At 39.0% G+C, this 20,508-nt stretch overlaps 1 protein-coding gene across 5 annotated transcripts in view; it reads right to left on the bottom strand.

The window, feature by feature from the left end:
• Positions 1-20,508, bottom strand: part of LOC135205641 (phosphatidylinositol 4-kinase alpha-like) — a 259,138-nt gene that overhangs the window by 184,798 nt on the left and 53,832 nt on the right. For 3 of the 5 annotated variants that reach the window (XM_064236454.1, XM_064236453.1, XM_064236456.1), the window contains exons 3-8: positions 19,227-19,406; positions 18,864-18,899; positions 7,084-7,345; positions 6,691-6,865; positions 5,082-5,259; positions 4,430-4,639 (exon numbers count right to left, since the gene is read on the bottom strand). In XM_064236454.1, the coding sequence (XP_064092524.1) occupies positions 4,430-4,639; positions 5,082-5,259; positions 6,691-6,865; positions 7,084-7,345; positions 18,864-18,899; positions 19,227-19,406 (1,041 nt within the window). The remainder of the gene's footprint in view (positions 1-4,429; positions 4,640-5,081; positions 5,260-6,690; positions 6,866-7,083; positions 7,346-18,863; positions 18,900-19,226; positions 19,407-20,508) is intronic. The other 2 variants (XM_064236455.1, XM_064236457.1) reach the window with 1 other exon arrangement.

Raw genomic sequence — 20,508 nt, 5'->3', positions numbered from 1 at the left:
TACGTGGAAGTAAGCGTCCTGTAAATCCAAGGAAACCATCCAGTCCCCTGGACGAAGTGCTGCCAGCACTGATGAAGGCGTTTCCATCGTGAACTTCTTCTTTTCTACGAAGAAGTTCAGGGCGCTTACATCCAACACCGGTCTCCATCCCCCTGAGGACTTCGGAACTAGGAAAAGGCGGTTGTAGAAGCCCGATGAATGATGGTCTGTCACTAGTTCGATAGCCCCCTTCTCCAGCATCTGATCTACTGCTAGATGGAGAGCTTGATTCATGATGGGGTCTCTGTACCTGGCCGTCAGTTCCCTTGGATGGTCGTCAAGGGAGGTCTTTCGACGAAAGGGATGAGGTAACCTCTCCTCAAAATAGAAAGGGTCCAAGGATCCGCCCCGCCTTTTTGGGCCCAGACTTCTGCAAACTCTAAGAGTCTGGCGCCCACCGTTGATTGAAGGACTTGCAAGTTATTTGGGGGCTTTAACAGACTTGGCGAAAGTCTTACCCCTTCTTGAAGGTCTACGACCTCTAAACGTAGAGGTTCTTGATGAAGATGCCCCTCGAAAGGGTTCTCGAACACTGCCTTTTCCTTCTTAGCCTTGGTAGGGAAGGAAGGGCGAGGTTTTCTTGCCGACTGTGCCAAAAGGTCCTGGGTGGCTTTGGCCGAAAGTGACCTCGAAATGTCCTGCACTCGATGTTTCGGGAACAACTGAGTAGACAGAGGAGCAAACAGCAAAGAAGACCTCTGAGCATGGGAGACCGACTTCGTTAAGAAGGAACAATAAACCGACCTCTTCTTCACGATCCCGGCCCCATAAAGGGAGGCGATTTCACTCGCTCCGTCTCTTACCGACTTGTCCATACAAGACAAAACACACATAAGATCTTCTGGCGAAATTGACTCTGGCACTTCAATTTTCTTGGCTAGGACTCCCAACGACCAATCAAGGAAGTTAAATACTTCTAGCACTCTAAACATACCTTTGAGCAAATGATCCAATTCATTCATTGCCCAAGTCGTCTTAGCAGAGTTAAGGGCAGTTCTCCTTGTCGAATCTACCAGTGCCGAAAAATCCGAATCAGCCGAAGACGGTAGACCCCATCCTAAGGGCTCTCCTGTTTCGTACCAGAAACCAGCGCGTCCTGATAACTTCGAAGGGGAGGAAAAGCGAACATCGTTTTCCCCGCTTCTTCTTTGGAAGCCATCCAGGAACCAAAACTCCTCAGTGCCTTCTTCATAGAAAGAGTTGGCTTCATCCTCACACAAGAAGAACTCTTCGCTGTCTTCGCCGTTGAAAAAGTGAGTGAGGAGAAGGAGGAGCCGTAGGCGTAAGGGAATCCCCAAAAACTTGTAAAAGTAGCTCTGTAAGCTTCTTGTAAGAAGAGACAGCAGCAGAAGTGTTCGGTTCCTCATCCGAACCTTCTAGGACGTCTTCTCGAGGCGAGCGCGGAAGATCCTTAAGTGACGAAGGGATCCTAGCAGGAGTTGAGCGAGAGGTTGGAGAACGCCCTCTCTTAGAAGAGTTCACATCCACTGGAGAACGATGAGAAGATCTGGGAAGTCTACGATGAGACTCCCTCTTCGAGGTATACGGAATCTCAGCCGAAGGAGAGGTAGGGCTCCTACTCCGAGAATCCTCGGAAACATCCACAGGGCGCTTACGAGGAGGCGAGCGCCTACTATACTCTATGCGCCTATCCTGAGGCGAGCGGCTGCCAGGAGAAGAGCGCCTATCGAGAGCAGAGCGCTTGCGCGGCTCTCCATACCTGTCCAGTTGCGTACGATCAACGGAAGTCCGACTGGAAGGCGAAATGCGCCTACTAGGAGAAGGCTGCTTGCGAGACTCTTGACGTCTAACAAGAGGGTAACATTCAGGAGAAGGGCGCTTCAAAACTAACGAGCGCTACTTGGAGAAGGGCGCTTCCGGGATTCCTGGTGCCTACCAAGAGACAAACGGTCAGGAGAAGTGCGCCTAGAAGCGGGAGAGCGCCTACACGGAGAAGGGCGCTTGAAAGACTCTTGTTGTCTGCCCCTAGGAGAATAATCAGGAGTATGACGCCTTAAAAGAGACGAGCGCCTACTAGGAGATCTATGTGCAGTAGGCTCTTGGCGCCTACCTTGCGGGGAGCGGCTAACAGTAGGCCGTCTATCATGCACACGACTCCTACCAGACTCTAGATGCCTGTCAGGAGAGAAGTCACGATCCGACACTCGAGGAGAGTGACATCTGGAAGAAGAACGCCTACTTGTATAAGGGCGCCTTCTAGAATCTTGAGGCTGCTGAGGAGAAGTTTCACGCGAGGGAGTTGAAGAAATCGCGTGATGAGCAGGTGCAGTGCGCTTACCGGAAGCGGGAATCCAATCTGGAGAAAAAACTTCTTTCTCCATAGAGCGTCCTACCGATGTTTGGCGTCTTGAAATCGAAAGAGAGCCAGGCGAGCGAGGGCGCTCACGCGAGCGAGGGCGCTCACTCGAGCGAGGGCGCTCACGCGAGCCCCCACCTTCATACGAAACCTCCCCATATGAAGGAGAACGATCCTCTGAAGAGCGGCGCCTAGATCTCTTGATCGGAAGAGAAACGTCCTTCTTCCTACGTGATCTAACTGCTAGAGAGTCTGCTAGCGCCGTGATCTGAGCTTGAAGTCCCGCGAGTACTCTCGTAGGAGAATCTTCTTGTTCTTCCTCGGAAGCAGGCGCCGAGCGCGGAGCGCGAGAAGAAGAACGATCACAGGATTTCTTGGGTTTCTTCGCCTCCACCGACGATTCTTCCGGGAAAACCTCCGGACTAGAAGCCAAAGGACTGCAGGGAGCCTTCCAAGCCCTCTTCAACGGGCGCGACGCATCCGGGGAGTTCCAACCTCTCTTCGGAGAGGGAGACGACGAAGAGGAGAAGCATTGGCGTAGGAGCTCCTTCTTGTAGCGATCCGAGGCAGCCTGGGAGCGTACTTCAGGATCTGCCGAGGGGACGCCTGACCGGTGGGGGCTCTCCCTAGCCCTCCTGCGGCTTTCGACTTTCCTACTCCACTGGAACTGGGAGTCTGGAAGAGGTCTAGGCCTAGAGGCACTAAGGAGCCGGTCAGACGCACCCTCCACAACACTGGGGACACTGCACTGATCACTAACACTCTCCTTACCTTCCAACTGACGAATCTTCTGATCCATAGAACGATTCTTGGCTTTCAGAGCTGCCGCCTCCGAAGGCGAATCTTCGGCTTCGGTGCGGGGAGCCGGGGCTGCAACTTGGGAAGAAGGTTCTAATTCTACGTTAGTACTATTAGGATCCACATCCAACTCACTCATTCTAGATCTGCTAGAACTTCTAGAGGAAGCCTTACGCACTCTATCACGTTCCAACTTCCTAACATAAGAAGAGAGAGCCTTATATCTTCTTCATTCAATCCCTTACATTCATTACAAGGGTTAGCAAAAGCACATTCATTCCCCCTGCATTTCATGCAAACCGTGTGGGGGTCTACCGAAGCTTTCGGCAACCTCACCTTACATCCTTCATTCACGCAAACCCTAAACAAAACCGAAGTTTTAACTACCGATTCTAGATCAGACATCGTTAAAGAAAATCAAACTCAAAATCAAACCGGTCCACAATCAGCGTATGCCAAGCCAAACAAAGCGAATACGTCACCAAAAGAAGTCCAAATTAACTCCAGGCAAGCGAGAATCGAAAAACTATCGAGAGGAACCGACAACAGTTGTTATCGTTCCCGCGACAGAGAAAAATCTGACAAGCTTACGGGAGTGGTTCGTACATCCGCCACCCAGCGGCGGGTAAGGTAGACCACCTGACCTACCTGTCGCGTGTGCCGCGAGATTTGAAATTCTGTCGGGAACGTCGGAGACTAAAGCTAAGTATATATCTGTCAGGGAAGTTCATGTACAAAACTACTTTCACTGCTAGAAGATTTTTTGTTTCATAATAAAAATTATTGTACTATAATTATTATAAAAACTGATTTTCCAGCTTATATACATATACGTACATACTTTGGGAAGGGATGAACAAGACAAAACTTATATATACATACTTTGGGAAGGGATGAACAAGAGAAAACTGTTGTAAAGATTTACCCTTAAATAGTATTATTCAAAGATAACAAATGTTTTATGAATGGGAATTTTTCATCAACTATTTTTGTAAATATAAAAACAAACTGCTACCAAAGTTGGTAGAATGTAGGATAAAAAAAAAAATAAAATAAAATCTTTGTCATGTTAAATAACTATCAGCTAGAAAATGAAAGCATGAACTAATAGCCTAAAACACCATAGGAAAATGAGACAAGACACACACACAGCATTAAATAAAAAACAATGCAGACAACATTAAACATCCAATATACCGGTAATTCATATATTTACAGTAAAATAATCAAGACACATCTCTATGCAAGTTCTTCCAGACACTAAAGAAACCTTACCTGACTCATCTGCAATAGCCCATACAAGGAGGTCAACACAAGCTGCATTAGCTTGAACATTCACCCTAAATGTATTTACAGCCTGAATCTTATTGTTTGGATCATCCTTCTCCCCAGCTTCATGTTGCTGAGTCATCAACTCTGTCTGGCCAGATAGATATAAACTTTTCACAAAATCTTGTACATCTCTTGTAAAGGGTACAGGAAGATCTGTAAGGGGAAACAGGCCTACATTAGGAATCTTCTTAACGTAAGACAGATTTCAAATGTGAGTATTGTACATTACCTTATAGTAAATGCTGCTTGTTACCTAATAAATAATGTAATATACAAAAGTTAAGGTTTTTTTTAAGTAATCCTATTTTCAATAGTACTGACACAACATCACCTAATGACCAAAATAATTTCCTTTGGTAAGTCCTGATTCAAATATTAAAGTATTTAAGTCAATAGGTTTCATATCTAAAGTTAATTGTTACACAGACTTGAGACATTTATACACATCCATTACTACTGTTTACTCTTACTTTTCTCAATTAAGAGCAGCAAGCTCACAAGCTTTCTCATTTAACTATAGGTAGTGGGAACAATATATGGGCTAAGAGCAAATATTTACAGCTACAGCCAGTGTACTATTCTTTATGATACCTACCTTTCTGGTAGGCTAATAATTCCCGAAGAAGTGTAACCATCACAAGGTTCAAGGTCTCCCTGAAAGTGCGGTAGGGAAATAGCTTCATCTGACCTGATGCAAAGACTTCCCTAGACACTTCATCTAATGATGACAACACTTCTTTTGCCAACAATTTCTTGGCATTGGAGAGTACAGTCTGCCAAGAAGAATCAAAAAAAAAAAAAAAAAAAAACTCTTAAACCATCAATATTACAAATCAAGCATTTTATAAATTATTTTCTAACATGAAACATTTTCAAAATATTAATTAAAACAAAGTCACTCAGCTTAAAATACCCATAGTTCCCTTAGCTTTTCACTGCCTCAGGAGAAAACAAACTTCAAATATATCTTACTCAGAATCAAAGAACCTTATGGTTCCTTCACAACACCATCATTCATATATGGCCAACATCTGCGGCATGCGCCATCTGGTGCCTCAGTTACTTACTTCCTACATCACTGTGTTTCTAGCATCCAGTTAACAGCTTAGCAGAATTTCCCAGACTGTTTCTTTCCCAGTAGAACTGCCTGTATTTATCATAATTCCTATTTCATTATTCTCAAAAAAGTCACTTCTCCTTTATTGCCATTTGTCAGTAACAAAAGTGTGATATCTTCACTTTAAAAAGCAAGTATCCATCACTGGGATCTGCCTTTTGAACTACCAGCAGAGGACTATAACAGTTTGTTCAGTGCTTATTGCCAATTAATTAATTTTTTTCTTTAAGTAGGCTTGCACTTTATGTTAACTAGATTTAGGATTATTCTTACTTGTACTGTGCGCAGAAAAGAATTATAAGTACCCTTCTCCATATAGCATTTGTACTTATGTAATTTTGCATTTGTTCATTTAATTATCTTATTGTTTCAGAGCATTCTTCCTAACATTGTTGATTGGTATTACTATAATTAGGTAGGAACACAATTTTATTTACTGTTATGCATTGTAATGCCTTGATTTTCTACTATTTATATGAAATGACAATTACTGTATGATTGTTTTTATATCATAACGTGCAAATACCATTTTCCTTAGTTGGTGCATTAATTTTACGTTCCTGTGTATTGCACTACCTTTCAGGATAGTCTTGGTTTATTCTTATCATGAAAATTCTCTGTTATCATAAAAAAACTGGTGCCTGACCTACATAAACCATTTTCAAAGTACTCTCCTAGATCTTTCACTTAGCAGCTCAGTCCTCTTACCTAAAACTGCAATTACAGCAACTATGAGTGATGGAGTGATAAAACAAACTTAACTTTTCAGCGAACTAATATAGGTTCTTCATTCTAACTCAGATCTCGTATAATGATTTCCTTCCTCTAAGCCCATTAAGATATATCATCATATCGGTATAATATGAACAGTTAGGCAGGTAATGAATAGGTACCTGAGGATCCAGGCATTGCATGTGCTATGTTACTACTGACCTTGGTGCTCAACCAAAGTATGCCCAAGGACAACCAAAGACCAAGAATGTGTGACATAAAGAATAAGCTATTGTATGAAAATTTCTGGTTTTCTTTGTGATCTGTAGAGAATAAAAATAACCATATGAAAAAGGTCACAACAGCAAATAAATACCTGTAAATGTTGCACTGGAAACACCAAAGTATGATCATATTCTGCAACCTGTGGTAAATTTGCTCCAAAACTTGATCCGTACTTCTGGAAAAAGTAAACTTTTGGATCGTATGGCACTGACTGTTGAGACTGTAGAGATGGCCGTTTGTTTGGGCCTCCAGTGGGTATTCTTAACCTGGATAAAACAAAAATGGGCAGATAAATTTTCAAAAAATTAATTTCTTCAAGGGGTGAAATCAACAATCCACTTTACAAATGCTGTTAAAAATATAAAATTTATGTAACAGTTTCTTCTATTGTGGCTTTATATCCTTCTGTGATCACTAAACAGACTATAATCAAGACAAAAAATGAACTGAAAAATATGTTTTACTAAACCTATACAGTACTTACCCAATGTCCCTGTCACTGTCCACACTTACAAGAGAAACGACATCTAAGTTGGAAGGCAGAGTAGCAGATAGAGACCTGGGTATTATTGGTCTGAAGGTGCTGAAGCTCTTCTTCTTTGACATTTGGGGAGCTTCTGAAATCACTGGTGCAGGAATGATGGCTGGGGGAAAAATGCGCAAGAAAAGGGGATCCCCAGAGGTAGAACGTCCAAGCGCTCTTGCAAGACCCAGCAAGACCGGTACTGTTCCACGGCATATGGCAACTGGTATAAACAGGTGATTTGGTTAATTATCTGTCATATATCTGATAAATTTCCAATATGCAAACGATAAAAAGAAAACTCTACTGTTTACACAAAAGAAATGTAAAATATTTTTCATTCTATTCCCTGCAAGAATAAAAAAAAAAAATGTACAGTCATACAAATGAACAAGATAATGCACTATTTAAAATATCTTGTGCAGCTCAACAACAGCCAAATTATTACAGTACAATATGATATTAAAGGTGCATTTTTCAAAGACTATGCCTCAACAAAGCTAATGGCAATAAGTACTCTCCAAGCTATATATATGCAATACAGTAGCAAAAAAATGAATTAAAGCATGACATAAAAAGTGATTCAGAGTAAAAATAACGGAGCACATACATGTACAAAAGTATCTTACTGTATATGCAAATTACAGGTTAAGCTAGTAAACTGACTCATGTTATATTTCTTTATTTTACTCTGAAAGCAGATATCATCATACTTCATATGCTTTCAGAAGTTTTTACTGGTACCTTCTGAAAACTGCAATTGCTATTAGTACTTGGTGTAGGATGTCTGACTCAATGTACCAGGTAACGAACACTTGTTATACCCTTGAAGTAACATTAAAAGCTCATACAAATGGAAAAAAAAGAGAGAAACTAGCTTTGAAGTGTTACTGCTAAATTACCGACACCCCATTGATGCTTGGCATCTCAACATAAATCTTGACTTTGAATTACTCATAGCCATTTGAATTTCAGAAAGGATGTTATCACTCTCTCATCGAGACTGTTATCTTACTACACAACAATCATCAAATATAAGCTGTATGTATGTTATAGAAACTCCCACCACAAAATAGATTTATGTTGTACCAATTATATGTACAATAGGTTAGGAGTTAAAACCAGTTTATAAGCTAATATATCACAGAAAACCATAATTTCAACATGGCCCTCAACTAGAAAATTAATGCTCATATAGATGCCAAACAATAATAATCATATAAAAGGAAAAGAATGAAAATGAAAATAACAGAAACCTAGAAGACAAGTTAAGCAAATAACCATATAGTACATTTTTAATCAAATTTTAACAATATGAAGGTCAGCCACAGTAACATAAAGTTTGTTCTGTTGTTATTGATTTGCCTGTAGGTAGATACAGATATTCTAGAGCCATTGTATTTTTGTACTCAAGATAACCTGTAAATTACATATACAGTAAACTAAACCTGTAAATATTACATATACATTAAGTCCTCTGGATTCACAAGTTGAATTGAACAACTGTGGAGAAATATTAGAAAACAAAGTGTCTACAGAAGGATTGAGCAAAATATTGTACATGTTCCAAATTCATTTAGAAACTTTCAATGTTTATTTCTTGTTAAGATTATGTTGTACATTGTGCATTTAAACATAGAAAAATTCTTCACATGTTTCTTGCAAGCTTTTGAGTTCAAAAATACCTCTAGTCCCAAAAAATATAATTCCGAAAGTGTTTTCCATCATTATAGATAGAATCTAAAAGATGTTAACCCTCTGACTTGGTTGCAATATATAAATGCATCATTAAAATCCAACTGTTCAGTTAGTTCATTTTCAACCACTGGTTCTACTGCTTTTACTGCAGTTTTGACCCTTTGTTAATTGTTCTGCTCTTTATGAACATAAACACAATAGACTGGTGCCAAAATTTGGCTTTTAAATGGAATCAGAATAAGTATCACAGCATAAATAGTAACTTCATAGACATATATCATGTAAAATATTGCTCACTGCAGCTCTGGTTCTGGAACAAACACGACTTGCAGAGGTTTTCTGACTGAAAAGGTTAGTATATGTACTGAAGTTATATAAAAAAAAAAAATTCATGAAGATTATTGTAACCCTAATAAACTACTATGGGTTTCACAGACAGTGCAAGCACGTTTTTTGGCAATAACTCTGTAATGAACACTCGTATCAGTACAAGATTTTCCTATAGTGTATTACACCCAATGCCGTAATTTATAAGAGTATCTTGAATCACTAATTGTAAAGAAGACACTTGTCCCTGTACAAAGAGGCTAAACTCGATTAGCCAGAAATGGATACGAGCACAACAGTAATGAGCTCCGCCTACCCTCTCCCCCCACCTCCACCGCCATCCCCCTCCGTTTTCCTTCCCTCACATTCCCTTCTCTCTCTCTCTGAAAATTGCTTCAGTTTAAACTTATTTTGGATTTTTTTTCTATCTATCTATCTATCCGTCTATCTATCTAATAATATACATTGTTGTAAAAATATGTGCATCGGTATAATCAAGGCTTTAACTAATGAATGTCTGGTAGAAAGACTCAATTTTTATTTGTAGCACAGAGTAACTATAAACAGTTACCTATTCAAACCAATCTGAAGGGAATTAACGGCTTTCTCATGGCTAAAAAAGTTGAAAAGTTGTATGGCAAACATATTTCTGTAACCATGTCAACAGTTAAGTTCCGTGGTGGCCATCTCTTCTTCACCTTCGTAATACAAGTACGTACTATATCGGTATTACCCTGCATCCAAATGTGGATTACGAAGAAGGTAACCAACCACAAGTATAACAGTCGCTTTACCATAAATCATAGTGTCTATCGTTTTATTACTCCACCATACATTCAGATATCTATCACTCTAATAACCATTTACAGTAGGTACCACTACCAGAGAGAGAGAGAGAGAGAGAGAGAGAGAGAGAGAGAGAGAAGATGAGATAGAGAGAGAAGCGAGAGTAGAAGGAGCGAGAGATAGGAGAGAGAGAGATAAATGAGCGGAGCAATGCATAAATAAGTCAGTCAACTGGCAGCTAACAACTGACTGGATTGTTAGATATACTATACAACAATGTATGTATATTATTAGATAGATATCGATAAAAAAAAATACAAAATAAGTTTAAACCATTTCTGGCTAATCGAGTTTTAGCCTCTTTGTACAGTGGCAAGTGTCTTTATTCTTTACAATTAGTGATTCATGCTACTCTTATAAATTACGGCACTGGGTGTAATACACTATAGCAAAATCTCATACTGATATGAGTGTTTGTTACAGTTACTGCCAAAAATCGTGCTTGCACCGTCAGTGAAACCCATAGTAGTAATCTGGCTGCAGCTCAAGTATCAAGTAGGTAATTCATGTAAATGATGCTGGGAGACTGAGGAACTGAGCCATAACAAAACATGGAAATGTAAGGGTACAAATATTTATACATATTAAAACATTACATAAGGGAAATAACACTTGACCATAAAATAGCATTTTCCTAAGGCACTGCTCGAGTCACCCTATTCTAAGGCCTTTTTTCACTTAGATCAAAGTAATTTTACTGGTGCACACAAGGTTTTTAAACTATAGATTATTTTTATCAATAGTAAATGCTTCCTGATAGTTCACGATACAGTTATTTACCAATTGATGGAACTCTATGTACTGTACTCTATATCCATTGAAAATTGACTTATGGGATCTAAAGTAAAGTAGCAAAGGACAGTAATGGCACCAGTGAATGCCAATTAATCATTATCTTACAGTGCCTGATTTAAAATAGAGTACTACGGTACTACTATGCTGTACAAGGAAATGTAACAGAATTATACCACAGTACTATATACAAAAATAAAGGTTAGAACTTTTCAATTTTTTTTTTATCAGGGAGATCTACTATAGACTTATTATTATTCTGCTTATGTTCAATTATCTCTCAGCCTGAAGGAAGATAACAACCATAGTAGCTTGTGCACTCAAACACGAGCATCATTAAGAGTTCTTTGCAGAATTCCTTCAGCTTTTACTTTTCCACTTTTTTCAACTCAGTAGGTTGGCTAAATGATAATCTTTACAGGATATTTGGGGAATCTAACCAGAATGGATCATTTTTGTGCTTATGAAGGGATCTATAATTGATCTCTACCAAGGACATTATACATAAGCCAGCTCTGCTTATGGATGGTGCTACACCTATTCCTTCACTATTTCTAAATGCGTCATCAAGATATGCCTTTACCTATTCAGCAATGGTCTATCCAAAATCTATACAAATCTACTTTTCACAGAATGCTCTTTTTCATCAATTATCATCTAGGGTTCAATTTTAGTACAGTATACTGTGCTTAATTTAGCCTGCAGTATATCATTTCTAATAAACAGTTTATAAGATTATAGTACCAATACTCAAGATATACAAACAAGTGCAATACATGTTACTGGGTCAAGTAATCATATAAACTTTAATAAAGAACAATGTACTTTTGAAATACAAATCTTATCCAGCGGTTGTCAACCATTTCATTACCCTGTCCCCTCTGAGAGTTGGTCCTTTCCACTACGGCCCCCTTGCATCTATGAGTAAAATTCCCTCCCAGAATGAAAGGAAAATGAACAGAAAGAGAAAGAGCAAGGGTTTCAAGGGATAGGGAGGGAGGTAAATAATTACAAAACATGGTATGCCCAACAAGTATAACTAGAGTAGTGGATCATAAGAAACTAACATCATTAGTTCCTCACTCTTGCTAAGAGAATAACAAATATAATTGGAGAATTTAAAATTTTTCCCTAGGGCTCATGCCTCCCCTGGAAATTGTTGACAACCTCCAAGGTTGAGAACCACTGCTTTAAACAATATTGAAACTGATCTAATAGTGCGGGATGATGTGTAATTCTGTAGGATTTTTGTACTGAAATTGATTTTTTTCAGATTGGATACCATAGGGATCAAAGTAACAGAAAACTTAAGGGTCGAAATTTTCTGGGCCATTATCAAAATGGCCACCACCTAATTGGCAAAGAGTCATACATCAGAAACTAACTGTCAAAGTTTTATGATCTTTGTATCTACACCGGGGTATTAAAGGGGACTGACTCCAAAAAAGACGGTTTAGACCAATCTGAGGCAAAACAGTTGGTCACTTGGTCAAGGTCATAACTACAATACCAGCTCAATAAGCAACCTCGTTCACATGAACTCAAGAACTTATTCAAAGCCACTGAATTATGCAAGTGCTTGAATACTTAACTTTTATACCAAATTTTGAACACTAAATCTTATACAAGTTCTATATTACATAATATGATGCATGTAAGAGAAAATTTTGGAATATACATGTAAATCTATGCTAAAAAGCAAGATCACTGTAGGCTTGTTTAATGTACATATGAAATAAAAACTATAAATTCATAGGTTTAAAGCTCATTGTCACCGTCAATTTCATCATTTTACATTCGGCTGTCAGAGAAGTTGTCACAGAGGTAAAACATTTGCAAAGATAATTTTTTCTTGGTGCAGGAGTCATTTCCTTTGCATAATGTTTGGCATCCACATTTTACAAGCTCCAGAACTGCACTAGGAGCAGGGGGAGATAGACATTTCAATAGTATGTAAACTTCATCAATGAAGCAATCATTCGTTCTCTTCCAAAGGAGGAAGACGTGGATTTGGAGAAACATAAGATTTGTCTCTCATGCATATGAAGTTGGTTCAGACAACATGGGGCATCAGAGTAGTGTGAGTGGGAGGGAGCATCTCAGTCTCAAGATTCTTTGATCTGAAGAGGTCCCATCGAAGCACAGGCGGTGTTGCTGGACCTTTTCGTGAATACACTCGGTAAACAAATGTTTACAGCATTCTAACTTCTTATGGGAGTTGTCCATCCCCCAACTCTGAAGATGACAAAGTTCCTTTGCCAAGGCTGTGGAAACAATCAACGACGGGATCATCTTCTTCAAGGGAAAGATAGGAATCAGCCCAGCTTTTCTTTGAAATTCCAACAAACTTTCCACCTCAATCTGCTCTGGAGAAGTTGTGCAGGTCTACAAGACTCTCGGCCTTCTGCTGACCAATTACCTGCACACATGACCTTACATCTAATTCTCTGTATACTTTGAACCTACACCTGTGCAAAAGATGAGCTGAGTGAGTGCCAAGGCAATCATTATAGGCAAGGTCAATCAAGAGAATGAACATATCAGTATCAGGGGATTGCACATGGATTTCTTTGAATTTGTTGTCACATAGGCTATCAAGGACATGAAGAGGATTTACGGAGTCGGCCTCCACATACCCATGAACTTTGAAATCTTCTTTAATGATATGAGGGGAATTAATATCAATAATGTGTAGTAAGTGACAACTACTTGCTCCATGGATCCTTTGAAGAGCTCCAACAAAGCTTTATCTAGAAGTTCACAAAGCCCCTTCTTTGTTTTAGATGACGATAGAAGGTCCTTGAGTAGTATGGTTCTAATGCTTGATTCGCATGGTGAAAACCTCCTTAAGATGACATCTTTGTCAGGGTGTCTTTTTCATGCATTGCAACACTGTCATTACATCAATTATCCTGATCAGTTGGAACTTGCATTTTGGAGGTCAAACCTGTTGCAGGTAGAGCATTAGCTGCTCCTTCAATGATGTGCATGAGGCTCACTTTGTCAGTGCAGTCAACTCGTATTCACCAACTGTAGCTTCCAGTCAAGACTACTGAATGACCATAAACTGCTAGCAGCTGGCTCTCTTCCCTTAGTTTGAGAACTTTGTTATCAACAGACATTTGTCTTGTCAATCCCGTTGGAGAATGTCTCCAGTTTCAGTTTTTCATATTGTTCCAGATGGATATTTTGGAAGTTTTTAGAAGACAATCTTCAACAAAGTCCTCATACTGCTTTTGACCTAAGTTTGCATAGCTGAGGATGTCCTGGTTGCCTTAGGAGGAATGAGTGCAGAGGAAACAATGCTGTACAAAGGTGTTTCGATTGCATAGGGATTCCCATCACACTAGAGTTCCAAAGAGTTCCTGAGTTTTACAGCATTCATTGTGGCAAGAGCGCAGGGAGATATTTCCATGAAATTGATAACCCTTCTCTGATTTGGTTGAGTTCTAAGACTGATGAGGGAAGCTTAACAAGAACTGGTTAATAATTCGAGCTAGGTGAGGTGTGGTGTAAAGCAGCCTATCCAGGCCATCTTCACCCTGAGTGAGTCCAACAATGTCTTCATGTTTTTTCAAACCCTTTATCTCTTGTTCCAATGTTTGGTCAGTACACAAACTTGTGAATGGAATTTCAGATTTGTTCATGACAAATTCTCCAGACCTGAGGGCTTCCCATGTTGCTGGGCTATCTTTCTCCAATACATTCATTTGGGCAATGTGAAGTGGCATCAACCTGGCATAACTGAGGAGGTTATAGGCGAAGTAGTATTTTATTTGATTCTCTAAAGCGGCGAGGTACCCCTCCCAATATCCTTGCCTGCAGGCATTGGTCAGGTGCAACAAGCTATCAATTTGCTCTAAGTAATGGTCAAGATATTGGGCCAGCTCTCCAACTCCTTCCTGCTTCTCTTGATTTTGCACTTGGGTTGCATAATAGGACTGAACATCCTCAAAAATCCCAACCATTTTAGGATCCTGCTCATGAAGGGCCTGCTTTAGTTCCACGCACTGTAAATGCAGGGGTTCAGGTTGAAGTTCACCAAAAACTGCATCAAACATCATCATCATGATGGCCAATACACTAATGATGTGGTACTCCACTTCCCTCTTGTAGGCCTTGTCACTATGAATTCCTAGAAGTGCTGCAGAAGAGGAGATGCCGCTCTCTATGGCACATGTCAACACTGCTTTTTTCAATTGTCTTTCCCAGGGCATCATGTTGTGAAGTAAATGCAAAATGTACGATACTGCCTCTCAAGACCCAGTTGCGGTTGCAGATACACTCCTGAATCTAGACTGCACAATTATACAGATCGAAGTCAAGTGTTGTGAGAGTGAGTCTCTCAGGACTGATGATGACAGCAGATATATTTTGTTTGAGGCTCAAAACAGTGTATAGTATGGTGTAGTCAGTGGTAGAGGTCTTAAAAAGTGGAGCAATAACTCCAGAGTTTGTCCTCTTGATATAAACATTAGCTTGCTTGGATAACAAGAAAAATTTTGTCGCCACCCATGTTGACATCACATCTTCATTACCTTTTATTTTTTACCAGTTCTACTTCTCACTAGCAGGATTGGACCCATGGCACTTTTGCCATCCAGTCTAAAGGCAGATGATTCCATGGCAGAAGAAGGAGCTGGAAGGAGTGCAGAGAGACCAACTTCCTTCCTTTCCCTTGCACTTTGCCTGGGTTTTCCATGGAACCTTCAGATGAACCAACTATTTAATAACTTTATATAGTATATTGACACCTTTACCTCTAATCAATCTGAACATTCAAAATTTGACTCAGCACCCTCAAAAACCCCTATCTAGATACAAAGATCATCATATTCAGCTAATATGTTCCTGACATATGACCCGGAGTTAGCTTGGTGCCAGCCATTCAGAAAATAACCCAAAAATTATATTTGTACAAAATTTGGTTTTATATATACTTACCCAGTAATTACTTATCTAAGAGTTTCTACTCGATGGTAGCTTAAATTTTGAAAATTCATGCAAGTGATAGCCTTTGCTAAGAGTTTCTACTCGACGGCAACTTGAATTTTGAAAGTTAGGGCTAGTGATAGCCTTTAGTTTATGTTGGTGACAGACCCCGCCCACTTTTGGGGCAAAAGAAGTTATTATTATTAATAGGGGTTAGTTTTTCCAGACCTCTGAGTCTCAAGTAGACTCTTCTCGGGCTGGTTATGGGGTAAAAGAGGAACAACTCACCCTTAGCAGGACTAGAGTCTCCCAAACTGGACAAAAGATGAGACACTTCCAAGGTGCCTTTCCAGCGGCTGCCTTCTGTTGACACCTGGGATGTCACAGGTGTGACTGAGGGGGGCGACTACCCGTGGGCTGACCCCTGCTCCCAGGGCTGGGGGAGTATGGTAGGACTTTTGCCTAGGAGAGTTGGCGGGATGGATAGCCATCTCCTCCACAATCATTTCAATCACTTTAGTACTTGCACTTTCACTAAATTGGTCCATAAGGACACGCATGGATGCTGCCAATCTGGGTCACAGTGGAAGAAAGAATGTCAAATTTTGACTCGAGTCTGGCAAAGAGGTCTGATTCAGAAGCTTGGGAGTTAGAGGAAGAAGGATGTGGTAAAGGAGGAGGGTTGGAGCTAGATGTCATCAAAATAGCAGGTGAACACAACAGGCAAATCACCATTATCAGATTTACGTGTAAAATCCTGGCTAGCTACTGCTTTAAGTTCAGCTCTAATAGCCGCTCTTCTCTTCCTGACTTTTTCTAATTTAGAAAAATGAGAAGTCAAGGTTTTCCATCTTTTCTCATCCCACTTCCTGCATTCCTCACAAGTTAAGTCAATAAAACATGTCTGACCCCAACAAGATGTAAAAATAGTATGTGAATCATAACATGCTTTTGTAAGCCTGGCATTACAGCCATTGCTGCAATACCAAAAACTTGAAGAGCTACAATATGACATCGAGTCGCTACCAAAGTCAAAATCAGGTAAAAAATCACAAATACTTTCCAAAAGTTAATTTAACTTGAAACCTAACAAGCTAAAGCAAAGCCGAACGCTAACTAGACCACGAATACTTCACCATAGAAGAACCAGCAAATTTGAAAACAAGCTGCTGGTTGTTAACACCTTGCCAGCACAAAACAAATTGAGCTCTTGGATGAGTTGTTTCTCTTTTACCCAGCAAGTGGGTGGGGGTCTGTCACCTCCATAAACAAATGGCTATCGCTAGTGTGAATTTTCAAAATATGACCTGCCGTTTAGTAGAAACACTTGGCTAAGTAATTACTGAGTAAGTTACTTATATAAAAAGGGGTTTTATGGGTCCCAAAAAATCTAAACCTTAAGATTTCCTGTTAGTACTAAAGACCATCATGATAACAAATCTTGAAAAAAAAAAATTCAGCACATAAACCCTACAAGACGCCATTTTTGTACACATCGTTCTGCCCAATAAAATGTATAATTCCTGGATAGTTCCCTTGCTGGCTACTAGCCGTGTTTGGCAAAGCAATTCCATACTATGGAGATTTCTTTAGTTTGCTTTTAAAAGTTCAGTTTACAGAGATAAATAAAAAAGGTATCCTGTAAACACAAAACTTACAATATACTATATTATTCCCTTTTATGTGTATTCATTTCAACTATATCATGAATATCACACCTGTTTCATACATGTATAGTACATTATTTGCTTGCTGACTTAAGAGGATCTGACCATTTATTAATCTCATTTAATCACTTACATTCATATTGCAAGGCAACTAAACATAATATGAAACATGTACAGAAATATGTCATATACTACATGAGTGATGATAAGAATCACAGAATTCATAACATAAACACGGAAACCTGTAAAAATTTATGTTAAATCCTCTCCAAAAATACAAGGATCATACAAAAACTCAAAGCTTGGAACCTCTGCCTTATTCCTCACCACTACCCAATCACACTAGTGTTACATACTCAGAACATATACTGTACCAATACTGAAGCAATTTATTAACATCTTTATGTCTGCACATACAAAAATGTTATTAAGCAAATACTTAAACTTGCACAGAATATAAACTAAATAAATACATATAAATTAAATATTAAACTGTACATGGAAATGAAGGACACTGGCACACTCAAGTAAAATGAGTCAAAAATATCTTATACATTGAAGGCCATCAGGAAAATTTGGAGATGAAACAGACATAGTTCCCTGAATTTGTATCATTCTCAGAGCTTCTACATTTTGAAAGCCTTGGACTCAATACAGTGACTGTTCAAATCCCTCTCAAACTGAAATTTTAGCCAGTTGATTCTGTGATGGGAAAAGAAAACCATGAACTGTGAACTCAACTTTTAGTCAAAGAAGAAACACAAAGTTTACAAAAGAAGCTTGAGAAATTTATAAAAAGCACAATGCCATTATTCCTGCAACTACAGAGTATGTATATCAGGTGCCTTCATTTTGAGGAATAATTCCATGACTTTTTATTTTCATGTGCTATACCCACACCTTTTCATACTTTGCAAAAAGGAAGCAACCAAACTTGGAAGTAAATAGCAGTACCATATACCAAAAATAATCTAAAATCCAATTACATATATGAACTAAAGCAAACAGATAGAAACTGACTTATTAAGCAAACAAGGAATACTTCACTCAATAATTTTATGCATCAAAAAAATTGCAAAGTTCAGCTAAGTCTGTACTGTACATTAAACTAAGTAAATAAGCAATATGTACTATAATCTATCAGCCTGATATAGGGCATATAATGAGCTTGAATATTTAACAGTACAAGATACACTGCTCCGGCATTGGCAGTACAGAACTGTCATATGTATGCTTGCGCTTAAGTGTCTCATTTGTGCATAATTGTAGATCTGTAATTACTTATGATGGCGTTGTGCTCAATGTATGTGAAAGACAATGATTATCTCCTGTCTTCCTCCAGGTGACCTTTTATATTATAACAAAGAAAGTACAGGCAAAACTAATTTCAAATACCAAACTTCAAAAAGCAATAAGACTGGAGAAATCAGTTCTCCACTCACATCATTTGTAAAGCTCTGAGGCATTTTTGTAACTTACCAGCCAGCTCAGGTGGGATAAAGTGAATTGATGACCCTTGGAGGCACACACATAAAATGAAAAACAAAAATGACTTTATGCAGTCATCCGTAAGGTTCATCATCAACTTTGAACAATACAGAAAACTTAACTTCATCTCTTAACATAAATAAAACACAAGAGTAGATGTACTATATTAACTTTAGTTAAAATTCTATTCCATTCCTGATCATGAAGAATGATCACCAGCTGTTTTAACCTTTAACTAGAACCAATCACTGCAAACTCAAAAAATTAAATAAAAACAATAACATACTACCTACAGCAGAGAATATAAAAAGTCATTATTATGTTAATATCAAAAGTAAAATGACAGAGACTCACTTTTGCCGTTAATTGAACGCAGCTGTTCATCTCGCACTGCTCGTGTGATTGCATTTGTTAATGTGGATAAAACTTCAACTTGGGTATTGATAATTTCTTCCCGGGCTTCTTCACTCTGAGTGGCAACATCACTTAACAGTGTTGTCAGCAAGAAGCTGAAACGTTCAGCAACGGGGATACCTGAAATAATTTAATCAAAGCTCAATTTGGTACTCAAGCAATAAAAATATGTTCCATCACCATCCTATTAATCATATATACATAATTTAATTTGTGTCCTGAATATCCTGAACTCAGCAGTCTTTTATGTAACTCACAAAATTCCCACTTGGATCACGAAGTTCCCATCAATATTCTTTGTCTTTTCTATGAGTTTGTAATGCCATTCAGAGCTCTACCCAGAATTTCCTAACTTGTTTTCTCTCTACATGATCAACAATTTTAAATTTCATTGTAAACTTTTCTTATCATTCTTTGGTTAATTCATCATTCTTTTTTAGCTTTTCACATTCTTTTCTTTTAATAAGTGATGAAAGTGTGGTTTCTTGTTTATTTCTATGGTGTTTTTATGTGGCATGGAACCAGTGGTTATTCAGCAACAGGGCCAATTTTTACGTGATTTCTGAACCACGTCGAGAGTGAACTTCTACCACCAGAAATACACATCTTTCACACCTCATTGGAATGCCAGAGAATCGAACTCGCGGCCACCAAGGTGGCAGGCCAAGACGATACTGATCACGCCATTGAGGTGCTGAAAGTGTGCTTTCTACACATTAGTAGGTATTTTTTAGTCATCAGTGTCTAATTCTGGAATGCAAGTTTTGTGGTAAGGTTAACTGCAAATGACAGCACCATTTTTCAATTATCCCAAGAACTTTACATACCTGCAGCCTTTAGCGGTACTCTTGTGTATTTTTTAGTGCTTTGCATGGCTGGATGCGCTAGATTTTGTCAACATTGGTTAGCGACTTCTGTTTCTTGAGACAGTGGAAATGTAGTTGCAACACTAAGAGACTCCGGTCCTTAAGCAGCATGGTAAAGCTGATGTTGCTGATGCAGTGATCCATCAGGATGGGGAACTTTCTGGGATCTCTGGACATCAAGAATTAAAATGTTCAAGTCCAAGTCTATCAGTCATCGATGAAATTGTGACACTGTCTTGTTATGATGTGTCAACTGTGTTAGCAAATAAGACTTATATCATCTGGGAGAGGTCACGCCTACTGGCTTCAAGAAGTACGTATTAAGCACCTGAGTAAAAATATCGAGATAAAAACGA

The sequence above is a fragment of the Macrobrachium nipponense genome, chromosome 24 (genome assembly GCF_015104395.2).
Source record: "Macrobrachium nipponense isolate FS-2020 chromosome 24, ASM1510439v2, whole genome shotgun sequence".
In the NCBI taxonomy this organism is placed as follows: domain Eukaryota; kingdom Metazoa; phylum Arthropoda; class Malacostraca; order Decapoda; family Palaemonidae; genus Macrobrachium; species Macrobrachium nipponense.
The sequence above is the reverse complement of the archived record's forward strand: the minus strand, read 5'-3'. Positions and strand labels throughout refer to the sequence as shown.